Source organism: Chenopodium quinoa, unplaced genomic scaffold (genome assembly GCF_001683475.1).
Source record: "Chenopodium quinoa cultivar QQ74 unplaced genomic scaffold, ASM168347v1, whole genome shotgun sequence".
In the NCBI taxonomy this organism is placed as follows: domain Eukaryota; kingdom Viridiplantae; phylum Streptophyta; class Magnoliopsida; order Caryophyllales; family Amaranthaceae; genus Chenopodium; species Chenopodium quinoa.
Window position 1 is genome coordinate 3,603,417 of NW_018744080.1, and position 16,589 is coordinate 3,620,005.

At 34.2% G+C, this 16,589-nt stretch overlaps 1 protein-coding gene across 1 annotated transcript; it reads left to right on the forward strand.

Moving 5' to 3' along the window:
• Positions 1-3,728: 3,728 nt before the first annotated feature.
• Positions 3,729-5,042, forward strand: LOC110691604 (putative disease resistance protein RGA3). The gene has a single exon (XM_021868559.1). The coding sequence runs from the start codon at positions 3,729-3,731 to the stop codon at positions 5,040-5,042; it is 1,314 nt and encodes a 437-aa protein (XP_021724251.1).
• Positions 5,043-16,589: the final 11,547 nt, after the last annotated feature.

The window sequence follows — 16,589 nt, forward strand, 5'->3', positions numbered from 1 at the left end:
TTAAAATAAGTTTTTTTTTTTTCATGTGTCATTGAAGTATTTAACCTAATCGTAAACATATTTTTGGGCCTCCTTTGGGCTTGAAATGTGAATGCAACACAGGCCCACCCATACCTAGTGCGAATTAATTCCACTTTGAAGGAGGGGCGGATGAGATTCGAACTTATGACCTTTGTGTCACGCTGGCTCCGATACCATATTAGTGGATCAACTCAACCAAAAGCTTAAGTTGATGGTTGAGGCCCAGAAATATGTTTTATACTAATTTTGTCTATCTTATTTTCAAGAAAATAGGTCACAAATTTACAAATCAAAATAGACTTTGCATAAAAAAAAAAAAAAACAAATCAAATAAATTATTAAATTTTTTATTTTTCTAAGATATTATTATTTCAATATAGAAATATAAAGATTGATTAAATTTGCATGCATAAGATATGCAATATATGCATTAATAACTATATTTAAAAGAATTTTTAGCAAAGGTAATCATCATAAATCTATAATATTTGTTTCAATACTTTAATTTAGTACATTGTTATTAATGATTCATAATTATACAAAGTATTTTTTAATTAATCATTTTTTTTGTACAGTAGATATTCCTATTACGTTAATACAAAAGATATGATCATGTAAATAATCAATCAATAACATAATAATAAAAACAGACACCAAAAATGACACATTTCACATCTTGGTGCTGTTTTTTTCCCTCCAAAACCACTTTTTTATTTTTATATTTTTATTCATCAAATCTTCATCAAATATACTTACCATATTCCATATTATTAAAATATAACCTTCCTATTTGTTCACTATATTTTTATCAAACACTAAAAAGGATTTACGCCATTTTCCTGTCAAAAAAATATCTAAAATTATCACCAAAATATTATTGCATACATCGCAAATATAAATTTTCAAATTAAATCTTCATATACACTCAAGTCAATAATTTATCTATAATAATTTTTAGTATTATTAATATGTAAATAATACTAAAGTAATTACCGCTGACATCATAACTATTCTTAGTGTAGTTTTTTCCCTCAAACACCTCTTCCCCCTTTTTGTTAAAACCATCCTTGAGAATTTAAGTATAATATAGCTATCTTAATATATTTCAAATATTTTATAATAAATATATCCCTTTATTGGCTTATAGATATTACTTTGTTGCCCATATCTTTTAATAATACAACAATAAATCATAACAAATATAATTGTGTATGCCTTATTTTTAATACATCTTATTTTATTCAAAATGATGAATCTATTAAATAATAGATTCGTATTGCACAAATTATAATTGTAATTATTACTCTGTATTATTATTTTTTGTTATTATAATTGATTTCTCGCCTATTTCAAATATGAATAACATTATAGACACTTTGGGCGTGTTCGGCGTTAGCTTTTAGGTAGCTTTTAGTGGTTTGACCAAGTCAAATCACTACTTAACAAAAAAAGGTGAGTGTTTGGCAAAGTAGTGGTTAAGGTAACTTTTAGTGGTGGAGGTAGCTTTTGTAAAAAGTTAGAAAGATTAGCTTTTGAAATTAGAGGTAGCTTTTCAGGTAACTGTTGAAAATTTAATCTATAGTTTTAAAAATAAAATATTGATTTTTATATGTAACAGCTAGTCAACCACTACTTTACCGAACACTCATATCTAAATTATTTATCTTCAAAGCTAACATCTTATTGACAGCTAACAACTACCTTCACAGCTACAACTATCTTCACAGTTATATTTTGCCGAACACGCCCTTAATCTATGCATATAATAGTCATGTAAGAAAATTTGATTAAAATATCATTTTTAATTTATTTATGGGACCATTGTCTCAATAGTCTTTCAACGTGGACTTCCATTACATGTGGATTTGTTTATGGGATAACACTTCCACACACTCACATATTATCATGCTAGTTTGTTGGGCCCATATTTTGCAAGCCCATTTCTAAAACGACAATCAAGAATGAACCTAGCTGCAATCTACAAGAATAAAGAATGGCAACAGAATATTCAACCAAGGCAACTTAAGGAAAACCAAACAAAATAAAGGAGATACACAATCAATCAAGATCAATTTGAATTATTTGATCGTCGTAATTTTTTGAACAATGTACAAAGTCCCTAAGATCTCATATGTATAATAGGCTAATACATGTTACATGTAAGATAAACTTTTTAAAACAATCGAGTGTACAATAATTATTGTACATCCATTATAAAGATAGGTTAAAGTGATCAAGAGTTACCCCTAAAATGAATAAAAGTTACTCCAATATGTATAAAAGTAACCCAATACAAATAAAAATTATCTACGCTTTATTAGTAAAGAATCACATTTTAAATGACTAAAAATCAATTATTATTGATTGAACGTAATTAAATTACCATTGTAAAACTTTTCTTGTTGTCTATTTATATAAAAATCGTATTATGTTTAAAGTTACCCAAAAAAAGGCAAAAAGTTTCCCTAAAATTAGGTAAAAGTTACCCTTGTACCGCTCGATATACAATAGTACTAGTGTAAACCGGGTGTATACAAAAGTTTTCCTACATGTAATAGCTTAGCTTCATTCATTCACGCATACAATCACTTATATTCTACTGTATTTTCAATAGAGATCGGTCATTTCTCAGTTTAGTTATGTAAATATATAATCAGATTTGTCCCTTATTGTCTTTGATTTTATCCATTTAATTACTCGTTTATTATTGATCTTAGCATATTATGTCGCGTTAATTGGTTTGTTGTTGAAGTTGCATTTTAATCGTTTTTGGAGATTTGATTATTATATATGTTGGAATTTCTTGATGAAAACAAAGAAAAAAAGTGGTATAAGAGTGAGGTAAATGTCCCACATTAAAGAAAGTGAGTGATCTCCCTTAGCTTGTTTCAATATTGTAGTGCCTTTCCCTCAAAAAAAATTTTAAAAAAGAAAATAAATAAATTTGTAGTGCCTTAAACCTGCTTTGTGTATAATTTATGGTGCAATAGACAATGGTCCATAGCAAAAAGGAATAATGACTATTTGCGAGCATTATTTATGAAAAAAGGCAAGGTTTTTTATAATTAAAAATTAATTAAAATTATAAAAAAAATTGTATTATGAAATTTTATATTGATACCAATCAAATAATTTTTTTTTTATGATAAAATAAATTTTTATTATGTTAGTAAAATATTAAAGTCAAAGTTAATACTACGTATATGAGTAGTGAAAAAAGTGGAATATATCACTTATGATGAGATGTAGGGAGTGTTAATTAAGATTTGAACCTAAATTTGCAAGTTAATAGACGGTGTATGATAATAATAGGTGGCATAAATAGCGTTTCTTCCCATAGTTAATTAGAGGAGAGAAATAAGAAAAATCAAGCATATCAATATTTGACTTATCAACGGCTTTGTCAAAAAAAGACTTATCAAAAAAACCCATTTTCAATTCTTCAACGGAAAAACAAGTCAGAGGGCATTTGTGTCAATATAACGATGACAACATTTTGTACCTTGTACGGATATTTTTATCTTCGGACATGATATTGAAGAAATTGTCAGCAAATTATTTCACTCGTTTTTCTTACTTCACTATGTTTTTTTCCTTTACAATAATTTAGTTCAATTTCTCTTCACTATTTCATTGTTTGCTTCACTCGTTTTCTTCTCTACACTTCACTCTTGTTTACTTCATTTCTCTTTCTTTCTTTGTCAAAAATGGCGGAGGCAATCATATTACCGATTGCCAAATCTATACTTAAGAAGATCGGTTCTTTTACCGGTGATGTTGTCATTTCCTCTGTTTCCAAAGAATTAAAAGCGGCCAAGTCAGCTAAGAAAGATATCAATAAGATAGCCGATAAGCTCACTGCTATTTGTGCTGTCCTCCATGATGCTGAAAACAAGCAATACTCGAACGAAGCCATGAAAGTTTGGCTAAGAGATCTCAAGCGTGTTGTTTATGATATTGATGATCTCTTGGATGAAGTCGCCTTTGACGCTTTACAACGCCGTGTCAATAAAGGTCGTTTTCGCCGCAAGCTTAGGTACTATCTTTCCTCCTCAAACCCCTTCATTTTTTCTTTTCATGTGAGTCACAAATTACGAGAACTCCGTCAACAGCTAGAACACATTGTGGCTAAGAAAAATGATTTTGGTTTGACTGAGAATCCGGTTGACTACTCAACCGCCGACATCAGGGATCCTTTTGATAGAAGCTCATATGTCCATGTACCTGATGTTGTTGGAAGAGATGAGGCTAAGCAAGATGTTATAAAAAGATTGGGTAGTGTCAGTGATGTTAGTGAGCTCTTTGTGCTTCCTATTGCTGGGATGGGTGGGATCGGAAAAACTACATTAGCTAAGTTGGTGTATCATGATGTCCAACACTTTGATCTTAAGTTGTGGGTATGTGTTTCAGACACGTTTCACATACCCAAGATCATAGAGGACACTTTGAAGGATGGTACCGGTGATAGTACTCCAAACCAAGATATGAGTATATTGGTGAAAAAGCTCCATAGTTTGTTGAGAAGGAAGAAATACTTGCTAGTGTTGGATGATGTCTGGGTCGAGGATTTTGCAAGTTGGAAAGAGCTTAAGGATGTGCTAGTTGTTGGTAATTCGGGGAGTGTACTTTTGATCACTACAAGAAACTCCAAGGTTGCTTCTATCACTCAAACATTTGAATCGTCTTATGATTTGGACAGTCTTCCAATGGAAGTTTGCTGGTCAATGTTCAAGCACCTTGCATTCAAAGATGGCGAGGAAGGCAAATATCCGAGACTTTGTGAAATTGGCAGGTCTATTGTTAAAAAATGCCATGGCATCCCACTTGTTGTGAAGACTTTGGGGAGTGTATTAAGAAGTGTGAGGGACGAACAGGAATGGCAACGAATTAACGATATGGAAAGTTTTACAAAATTGAAGCAACATTATGGTAATGTTTTACCACTACTAAAATTAAGTTATGATAAATTACCATCTCACTTAAAACCATGTTTTGCTCACTTGTCCTGTCCTTGTATGTGAAAGATCATAAATTATATTCAAATTTTGTACCATCGATTTGGTTATAGAATGAAACATGTAAGCATGTCCTTTCTAGAGGGTATTATATCCAATCTCAGCTGCTTACGCATCTTGGATCTTGAGGGTCTTTGGTTTGAAGAGCTGCCAAAGTCGATCGGGAACTTGAAGCATTTGAGATATCTTGACTTGTCATTCAATCCCATCATGAAATCACTTCCAAATACAATTTGCAATCTATTGAATTTGGAAACTTTTAATATCAATGGATGTGAGCAATTAAAAGAGCTACCAAGGGATTTATTTTAATTTTTAAATTTTTTTACTTAATTATTTCTATTATACCTAAATATTACTAACAACTAAGGTAATTGGGGAAGAATTATAAATCATGATTTTCATTAGTTCTAAGAGTATACTCTGTAACTATGATGTGTTGTTGACGTTTTTGCAATTATTTGTTTTACAGATTTTGGGACGACTTTTTTTTTGCTATTGGAGAAAGTATTAGTCTGATTGTTAATGGCTCATATCTATTTGAATACTCAAGGCCTTAAGGGCATATATATATATACGTCTAAGTCGTTCTTTTGTATGATATAATGATTGATGCTATGTATCTATCCTTTAAATGCTTTATAGGAGTTATATGGTTTTACCTTACTCTTAAAGTGAGGGTTTTACATGTAACAAACTTTTTTTTTTCATTGTACGTTGTTTATTTGATTGTGGCTGGCCACACGGTGTGGTCAGCCACATATGAAACTTTGTGTTGTTTATTTGATTGTACTTTTAAAAATGTTTGAGTTATTGTGTTAAAATATCATTGTACTGCATAATTTTAGTTATAGCCAATTAAAATAAAGAAGAGATTTATAAATTCGTTTAGAACTTTTCAAATACCACTTAGGCAAAATTAACGAATAATATTTTAAAGCTTCAATTAATTAAATATAAATATTATCTCTTAAGATTAATAATTTTATCTAAATATTATATAACAAATGAGAGGAAATTCACCAAATACATATATATATATATATATATATATATATATATGGGAGGGATCCGGTAAGAACCCCTCTTTATATTAGAACCTTTTCTTATGTAAGAACACCTTATGTTCAAAACTTTTTTCTGTTTATATTCTAAAGTTTTTCGTATATTCTAAACTTTTTTCAATGTTCTAAATTGTTTTTTAAGATAATGTTCTAAATTTGTTCCTATGTTCTAAATTATTTTTTTCAACTTATGTTCTAAATTTTTTATTATGTTCTAAATTATTTTTTAGCTTATGTTCTAAAGTTTTTCTTGTATTCTAAATTTTTTTCTACTGATGTTCCAAATTATTTTCAATGTTCTAAATTGTTTTATAGATTATTACTAAATTTGTTCCTACGTTCTTAATTATTTTTTCAGCTACTGTTCTAAATTTTTTCCTATATTGTAAATTATTTTTTCAGCTTATGTTATTAATGTTTATTTATCCTATAAATTAATTTTTTCAACTTATGTTCTAAATTATTTTTCTTATGTTCTAACATTTTTGGTTGCTTATGTTCTAAATTTTTGCTATCTTCTAAATTATTTTTCTTATGATCTATAATTTTCTGCTTGTGTTCTAAATTTTTTCTGCTTATGTTCTAAAATTTTACCAATGTTCTAAATTTTTTTCTATGTTCTAAATACGAACTTCTCAAAATTACAGATATGCTGAGATTGGTTCTTATATAAGATTGGGTTCTTATATAGAGGAGGGTTCTTACATGAGCCTTCCTATAAATTTTTTTTGGTGTGAATTATTGAAGGTGGATAATTTGATGGTGCAATATATAGACAATGGTCCATCGTAAAAAGGAATAACTTTTTTTTTTTTTTTGTGCACAGGAATAACTTGGTTTTCAATAATTGATTTAATGTTATGAAATATACATTAATGTATGTTCATTATACTTTTGTAACCTATTAAGCTTTATTATTTCCTCATAATGGTTACTTCTTAGTGTCACTAGGAAGTTACAATGATCTCATGTATATATATATGTTGTATGGAAAATGGAATGGACAATGTATATTTGCTATACATCTTCGTCATTTATTCTTTCTTTTCCTCTAATTTATAGCACGTTATCAACACCAACCCTAATCGACTGAGTATGCAAATGTTAAAGGAATATGATATTACTGATATTGAGGTAAGTATCATCGTTAGGCATCATGACCCTTGTATATGTTGGACATACATATGATGGTTGTGTAATTTAAAAGTTGGAGTTAAGAGTACAAGTAGGTACTCAATTCTTCCTTTTTTCACCTTTTAGGTACTCAATTTTTTTTGCTTTGCTTTTGGGTACTCAAAGTGATTTTCAGGTGAACTAACTCACCACTAACTCATCACTAACCATACCTAATTAAAAAATTAATATTTAAAAAAAAATCTTAACTTTGACTCATAAATTAGTCGTTATTACTCTATTTAAAGGGGCATGAACTTGGCCAAAAAATGCCATGAAAACACCTGCAAAACACTAGCACCACACCATTTTTTCTTAACAAAATTCATCCAAAACGATTTTCCCTGATTCAATTTCAATAAAAAAAATAAAAAAAAAACAAAAAACAAAAACAGCAACGCAGAAGCTGAGCAGTACATACACTAGCAACAAATATCATCAAAACAGGTTCATTCACCATGTCTATTTAGGCACAAATTCTTTAACAAGGTTTTCCCAGATTTTTTAGAAATTAAAAAAAAAATAAAAAAAAACAGAAACAGAAGCTGCTACTAGGTTCTTCCCCTGCTGCTGTTAGGTTAAAGTGATATAATGACGTCATAGTTGGGTTTAATGGGGGTTTGGTAGTAATCGTAACATTTTAAAATTTTTTGCGGTAGTAATTCATAACTTTTTTAATTTGCGTTAGTAATTTACAAAGTAGTATTAACTTGTGGTAGTAATTGGCAAATTTTCCAATTTTTTATACTGAAATTGTTAAGTTCTCTAGGTTATATTTATTTTTTACTAAAATAAAATAAAATTTTTGACAAATAATTTTTAATTTTAATGCAATAGTAAAATAAAATTTTACATTTTAGCTACAAAAAAGAGGAATTACATAAATTAATTAAAAGGAGTATTCTCACCATATTTTTTTTTGGTAAATATGGAGAATTTTATTACCAAAATGGTAAGTTACAACTTACAAAAGCTAAGACGTAACAAACACCAAACCCCACAACCCCCACCTAGACTCAGCTGCAAAAGCAACAGAACTAGACAAAAGAGGGAAAACACCAACTCAAGAAACAACCAAGCAAAACACCTGAACAAAATAAACCAAAAACTGACTAAAATCAGCAGTAACAGCAGACCAAAACCAGCAGCAGCAGGCCAGAAAACAGCAACAGCGGCAGCCAGGAACAACAACAACAGAACAAAGCAGCAGCACCAGCATCTGACAGTATGACAGCAGACCAGAACAGCTGCCAGTATTGCCTGCATACCAAGAGCAACCCAAACCACCAGCTGCCACCCTAAACCACCTGCAGCAGATCTGAAACAGCAAGATAGCACTGCAACAGCAACAGAACAGCAACAGCAACAGAACAGCAACAACAACAAAGCAGCAACAACAACCCAAAACAGCAACCAGCTGCCAGAAACCAACAAAACCAGGCTGCTGAAGACTGCAGGCAGCACAAAAGCAAAGAACTGACCAGGAACCAGCTGCCACCCAACCAGAACAGCACCAGAAAACAGCAGACAATTGCAGCACCAGAAATTCAGTGAAGCAAAAGCAGATTTCTGTCTGTTCCTTTACATCTAATAGCAACATGAAAAATAATGTCTTTAAAAACAGTTTCTGCAGGTTTACAGTCACCTGTAAACATCAAACTATTCCTTTGCAGCCATATACTGTGGATAGCCTCAGCAAAACACATAGAGTATACTCTACCCTTGCTGCTAGACTTCCTGCAATTCTTAACTATCCATTGTTGTTCAATGTGAAAAGGTTGAACTGCTTTTTTCACATTAAGAAGCTTCAAAATCTGTTCCCAAATAGTCTTAGAGTAAGGACAGCAGAAGAACAGGTGAGAGACAGTTTCACAAGAGTTCTGGCAGAAAAAACAAATAGGATCACAACTTGCATTCCACTTAACAATTTTGTCCTTAGTGGCAAGTTTGTCAAGCAGAGCTAACCAAGTAATGAAAATACTCTTAGGAGCGGCTTGGTTATTGCAAACTATTCTTTTCCACCCTACTTTAGGAGCCTGTGGTCGAATCCGGGCATAAAGTTTAGCAATACTCATTTTCCCATTTTCCATAATAGAGGACCAGCCACCAATATCATCAATAATATCTCTGCAAGTCAAGATTTTCTTCAAAACCCAAGAGCATTTCTTGGGCATAGTAGCAGTCCAAATATTCCTATTGCTGAAATAATAGGTATGCACCCATTTCACCGACATATTGTCAGATTTGTGAGCAAGATCCCAAAGAACCTTGCAAATAGCAGCTTTATTCCAATCACCAAGAGAGGTAATATTCCAGCCACCACAAACCTTAGGAAGAGTCATATGATGCCAGGAGACAGGGGCCTTTTTTGCATAAGTGTTCTTCCCAGTCCAAAGACAAATCCTGAACTTAGTTTCAATTTCCCTAAGAATCTTCTTAGGAAGAATGAAAATCTGAGCCCAATAAGCCTGAATACCAAAGAGAACACTTTTGATAAGCTGTAACCTGCCAGCATAAGATAAGTGTCTAGAAGTCCAGCATCCAATCTAGCAGTAACCCTTTCAACCAAAGGCCTACACTGAGCAACAGTAAGCTTTTTAAAAGACAAGGGCACCCCAAGATATCTAAAAGGCAAACTACCTTTACTCATACCAAGAACAGTTTGCAACTGATCTTTATCAGAATCAGAGATACCTCCAAAATAAACCTCACTCTTACTTAAATTAGCCATCAGACCAGAAGCACAAGAGAATTTCTGGAAAGCCTGCAAGAGAAGCTAAATAGAGATGGAATCAGCCCTAGAGAAGAGGAGAATATCATCAGCAAACATCATGTGGGTAATACCTAATTTCTCACATCTAGGATGAAAATTGAAATTAGGATTCCCAGTCATTTCCTTAAGTCACCTAGATAGGTACTCCATACATAGAGCAAAGAGAAAAGGAGACATATGATCTCCTTGCCTAAGACCTTTTTTTGCAGAAAAAGGCTTAGCAGGAAAGCCATTAACCATCATAGAGTAAGAAACAGAACAGACACAAGTCATAATCCACTTCACAACAGAATGAGGGAAACCAAGCTCTTCTAAAACAGTCTGCAAAAAGGGCCATTCAACAGAGTCATAGGCCTTCCTCAAGTCAATCTTGATCATGCATCTAGGAGAAACAAACTTATGAGAGTAGCCTTTGATCAATTCAGTAGCCAGGAGAATATTGTCACTAATGTGCTTACCCGGGATAAACCCAGATTGAGCATCATTAATAACAATCCCCATCACTTTAGAAATCCTATTTGTGAGAACTTTAGAGATCAGCTTGTACAACATGGTACAACAAGCAATAGGCTTAAACTCTTTGACATAAGAAGGATGTTAAACCTTAGGCACTAAGGTGATTGTTGTACAATTCCACTACTTAGCAATGACACCAGTCTCAAAGAAAGAGAAGATAGCAGCATAAATATCAGTTTTGATCATAGGCCAAGCCTTTTTGAAGAAAACAGCATTGAAACCATCAATTCCAGGCGCCTTATCATCTCCAATCTGAGCTAGAGCATTATCAATCTCAGAAGTAGTAACCATAGAAGTCAAAATATCAATGGAGCTAGAGTTGAGTTGAGAACCTCTCCTAATAGTGGCCAAGTCAACAGCAGGAAGAGAACTAGCACTAGAACCAAGGAGCCCTTTATAGAACCCCACAATCTCATTTTCAATAAGCACAGGATCTTTCAAAAGGACATCATATTCAGTGAAGATAGAATCAATTCTATTTCTACCTTGCCTGCGCTTCATAACAGAAAAGAAGTAGTGAGAACTGGAGTCCCCCAGCTTAATCCAATCAATCCTAGATTTCTGCTTATAAATGGACTCTTGGGTATACATCCAATGCTTCACCATATTTACAGCTTCAGCCTCTTTAAGATGAAGGTCAAAATTAGAATAATCCACAGCAAGCTGGTCCTGAATGGCTTTCAAAGAGGCAAGAGCCACATCAACTTTCTCATCAACGTTAGCAAAGTACTTAGTGTTTAGATCTTTCAGGTTCTTTTTGACAGATTTTAAATTCTGCCAAATGGTAACCATAGCAGAAGAATATGTAACACTATGCCAGCTGTTTTCCACAATAGAACAAAAGTCAGCATGATCAGTTAGGCAATTAAGAAACCTAAAAAGTCTCCCCTTAGCAACAACAAATCTACACACTTCAACCAAAAGAGGGTTGTGATCAGAGAGGAAAGGGGGAAGATAGATAGATTCAACATGAGAATACTTGTTAAACCAAGCCTGATTCACAAGCCCCCAGTCAATCCTTGTAGCAATTCTAGTAACACCATGACCCTTATTAGACCAAGAGTAAAAAGAACCTTTACTCTTGAGCTCACAAAGATCAAGATTGTCAACAAAACTTCTAAAATGGTTAACCTCATAATCAGTGACAACATCACCATTAATTCTATCATAAGAATTGAGAACAGAATTAAAGTCACCAATAACAAGCCAAGGCCCAGAAACAGCTTCAAGACTAGAAATACCATCCCAAAGAGGTAACCTGTCATGAATAGAATGCAAGCCATACACAAAGGTACAGAAAATCTGATGCTGAAGATCCTTGGAGCTAGTTTGGACATGAATGAACTGCTCATGAGAGGAGAGGACTAAAAGATTAACCTTGTCATGTAACCAGCCAACCCAGAGTCTACCCCTATGTGAAGATGAGTAGTTACAAAACCAAGACCAAGCAGATCTAAATTTCTTCTGAAGCTTAACACTCTTATCACATTTCACCTTAGTTTCCATAATACCAATAACATCCACACAATGTTCAACTAGCAGTTTCTTAACAGAAACTACTTTGCAGGGATCATTAAGACCCCTGATATTCCATGATAGGATAATCATGACCCCAAAGGGGGATTACCATCACCCCCGATAGGAACAAGATCTCCAGCACCATCCCCATACTTAATCAGAGCAACATAGGTATTAGAATTAGGAACACTAGTAAAGACAGGAGGATTACTATGACTTCTATGCTCCCTTCCCACCACTCTCCAATCATCATCATAATTAGCTTGCAAAGTAGTTGGAGCAGGAGTGAAAACACCAGCACTATGAACAGAGCCATTACCCCCAGATTCAGGCACACTAGGCTCAGGTGCAGGAACAGTAGCAGGTTGGGGCTTAGAAACCCACAACTTTTGCTTAGGCAACTCCTTAGAAGCCACTTGCTTCTTTTGAGGTTGAACCTTCCTAAGAATAGCACAGTCATGGCCCACTTTGTTACATTTGCTACAAAAGGGGGGTGTCCATTCAAAAACAACTTTTTGTTCAATCAAAACACCATCTGGACTTTCAAACCAGATAGTCTTGGGTAAAGCCTTTGTTACATAAACTTCAAAGAGCAATCTAGCAAAAGAGACCCTCAATTGCTTTGAAGTACATTCATCAGCACATAAAGAAACTCCTAAGGAACTTCCCAGTCTGCTCAAAGTGTCCACACCCTAGCAATTCAAAGGTAAGTTAGGTAACTTAACCCATATAGGAACAGTTCTCAAAACCTCAGCATGAAAGTCAAATTTCTCAGACCAAGGCTTAACAATAGCCGCCTTACCAAAGAACATATGTGGACTAGCACTAAGAACAGCATTCATATCATCAGAGTTTTGCATTTTAATCAGAAAGTAGCCACCATCATGCCAAAAAACATCAGGTTTAGCTATAACACTCCAATTTTCAACAATATATCTATGAACAGCAGCTATAGTAGGATAATAGCCTATGACATAGAAAATTACAGAATTCTTCCACTTAAGATTACCTTCAGTAATTTCAGCTTGTTGTAACATGGCAACAGACTTGCCATCTTTGAGCACAGGAGCTACGAAAGAGAGGGCGGAACCCTTAGCTGTGAGCTTAGCAATGCCAGGCTTAGTAGCAGGAATAGAATTGGGCTAAGGAGGTACCACATCATTCTCCAAAGGAATCGGGTCAGCAATTGGAGTAGAATCGACCTCAGAAATCAATGGAACAGTAATTTCAGAAACCCTAGGAACTGCTGTCTCTGGAATTCGAGGAACTGATCCAAAATTGAGGACAGGATTACCTTCAGCCATCTTAGAATCACCTGTCGAAGCACAACCTGCATTAAGATCAGACGAGGAAGCTCTGAGATCCAATGGAACAGTAGAACGGGGTACTGTTTTAATCAATCGGACATGGAAATCCTCAAGGGCTTTCAGCTCAGCTCTAGTAATCTTCTCGGTTGAGAATCGACTCAAATGAGAAGGAGGAGTGACAAGTTCATCAGGGTCCTCATCAACTTCTGGAATCGAAGCAGAACCAGAAAATTTAGACACATTCAACCGATTAACACCATCATTCAATAGAGATAAAGAAGATTTGGAAGGATGATTCAAGTTATTTGAGGGTTTAGGAGTAGATTGCTTTTTCTTCTTCGCCATTAAGACTCAACTAAGCTGAAGAAAACCAGCAAATTCAAATCGCCATGGGAGGAAAAAGAAGAGAAAAAAGTCAACGCAAAGTCAAACCCTTAAAAATTATGTGTTTGAACTAAGTTTATTCTCACCATATTTATATACAAGTGTTATATTATGATTAACACATAGCATTCTGTGATTTAATTAATTTAAATATAAAATAGGCCGACGCGTTTTGTGTGTGGCTAGCCATATCATGTGGTTGCTTGTAAAAGAACAAAGTAACCCTCGAATAACCCTGTAATACTAATCAAGTAGACCTTATAACATTGATCGAAATACCTCTATAACATTGACAAAGTAACCCATGTAAAAGTGACCTAGTAGCTCCTACAACACTAATGAAGTAAGTTCCATGATGGTTGGTCACGCCGTGTAGCCAACCACATATAAAAATTAGTGATAAGCATTAAGTATGGTAATTGGAGTATAAAAAAGTTGTAAAGGAAAAAAAGTAGGGTTAATAGTTTATTGAAAAGAATTAATGAATACGACAGAAAATAATAATTATGTAGAAGAAGGTTTGAATCAAAACTATGAAAGAAGAGAAATCATATAACTAATATATAAAGCTAGCCAGGCGACGAGACAACGACACTTGGTGTTTCACCTCTTTGCCAAGTGTCGTGCCACGTAGGATAGAGTTGTTGGCAAAAATCCTGTTGATTCCAATAACAAAAAATAGAGAAGATGAAAGTGAAAATACTTGATTGAAGATCTCAAACTAACAGTCGCGCCGTGGAACAATAATCCACTGCCTTAGAAGCGAAATACGCCACCACCGGTACAGGTTTCCTGATGACGCACGCCCCCCAAGTTTAACGCAACTCTCCCCATAATTCGTGCACCCGAACCCGAAGAGTGGAATTGCTCAAGAACTGTTCAGATCTCAAAGGGTAGGTTTTTGTTTATGTGTTTAGGGTTCAATAATATCAAAATTATGAATACAGGAAAGGTAATGCTCGTATTTATATGTGTCCCGAAATTAGGAAACAAATAAACAAAGCGACCTAAGAAAAAAAAAGGCGGGCCCGATCGGGCGCGAGATGAAGTTTTCCAGACCTGGTGTCGCGCCCGGTCGGGCGAACCACCGCCCGATCGGGGCGATCTAGAAAACCCACCACAGGCGAGCAATCGAGCGAGAGCCGCCCGATCAGGCTCGTCAAAACTCGACTCCGTTGCCCGGTCGGGCGCGAGAGCCCTCCTATTTTCCTTAGCCAACTCCGCCCGGTCGGGCGAACCACAGCCCGATCGGGCGCGAGAATTTTTTTGCATTACCATTTCCAACTAGAGTTATATAGAATTCAATTTGTAGGATAAAAAAAATTAGTACATAATTATAAATAATCAAATTTGGATAGAATTTTAGAATATATTTTTCATTTATATTATTATTAGTCATTACATGTCTATTACATAGTTTAAATCGTCACAAAAATACATCAATTCCTAACTAATTTTGTATCAATGATATATTTATAAAAATTACATATAGATTAAAATTTATCTTAATTTTATATAAACAACCCGGGCATTGCACGGACACAAAACTAGTATAATAATAAGAATATATGGAGTAAATTTTTACCAAAAAAAAGTGCAACATCCAAAAATTAACGGCTGCACTTAAAGAAGTGTAACTAGAGCTTGCAAAGTTGACATACGGACACAAATCAGACACAAAAATATTGGATTTTTGTTAAGGGTTTTCGAGACATCCAATCAAACGGGACAGTACGATAAGACATTTTTACTTAAATAGATTATATTAGTGTTGAATTTCCCTTTAATCGATTTTTGAAACTTAAGTGTTTTGAAAATATATCATAATTTCCTGTGAAAAAGAAAGAGAAAAACATCCTAATTCAATCATGAGAATTGAAGAGCACAAATGAAACTGCCTCCACCTACACAATATCACCTCCCACTCTCCATTTGTCATATCACATGGCGGAAGCAATAATATTACCGATTGCAAAATCCATACTTGATAAGATCGCTTCCTTTACCGGTGATCTTGTCATTTCCTCTGTTTCCCGAGATTTAAAAGCGGCCAAGTCAGCTAAGAAAGATCTCAACAAGATAGCTGATAAGCTCACTGCTATTTGTGTTGTCCTCCACGATGCTGAAAACAAGCAATACTCGAACGAAGCAATGAAAGTTTGGCTAAGAGATCTCAAGCGTGTTGTTTATGATATTGATGATCTCTTGGATGAAGTTGCCTTTGACGCTTTACAACGTAGTGCCAACGAAGGTCATTTTCTCAAACCCCTTCATTTTCTCATTTCATGTGAGTCACAAAATACAAGATCTCTATGAGCAACTAGAGCACATTGTAGCTAAGAAAAAAGATTTCGGTTTGACTGAAAATCTAGTTGAGTACTCAACTGTTGACATCAAGAATCCTTTATATGGAAGTTCATACATCCATGTACCTAATATCATTGGAAGGGATGATGCTAAGCATGACATTATAAGAATATTGACAAATGTCAATGATGTTAGTCAGCTATCAATGCTTCCTATTGTGGGGATGGGTGGGATCGGAAAAACAACATTAGCTAAGTTAGTGTATCATGATGTCCAACACTTTGATCTAAAATTGTGGGTATGTGTTTCAGACAAGTTTCACATACCCAAGATCATAGAGGACATTCTGCATAACGGTGGAGTCGGGAGTGGTAACAACACATCCAATCAACAGTTGGATGATCAATTAATAAATAAACTCCATTGTTTGTTAAGTGGGAAGAAGTTCTTGCTTGTGTTGGATGATATTAGGGTAGAAGACTTTGCAATGTGGAATGAGCTAAAGAACGTG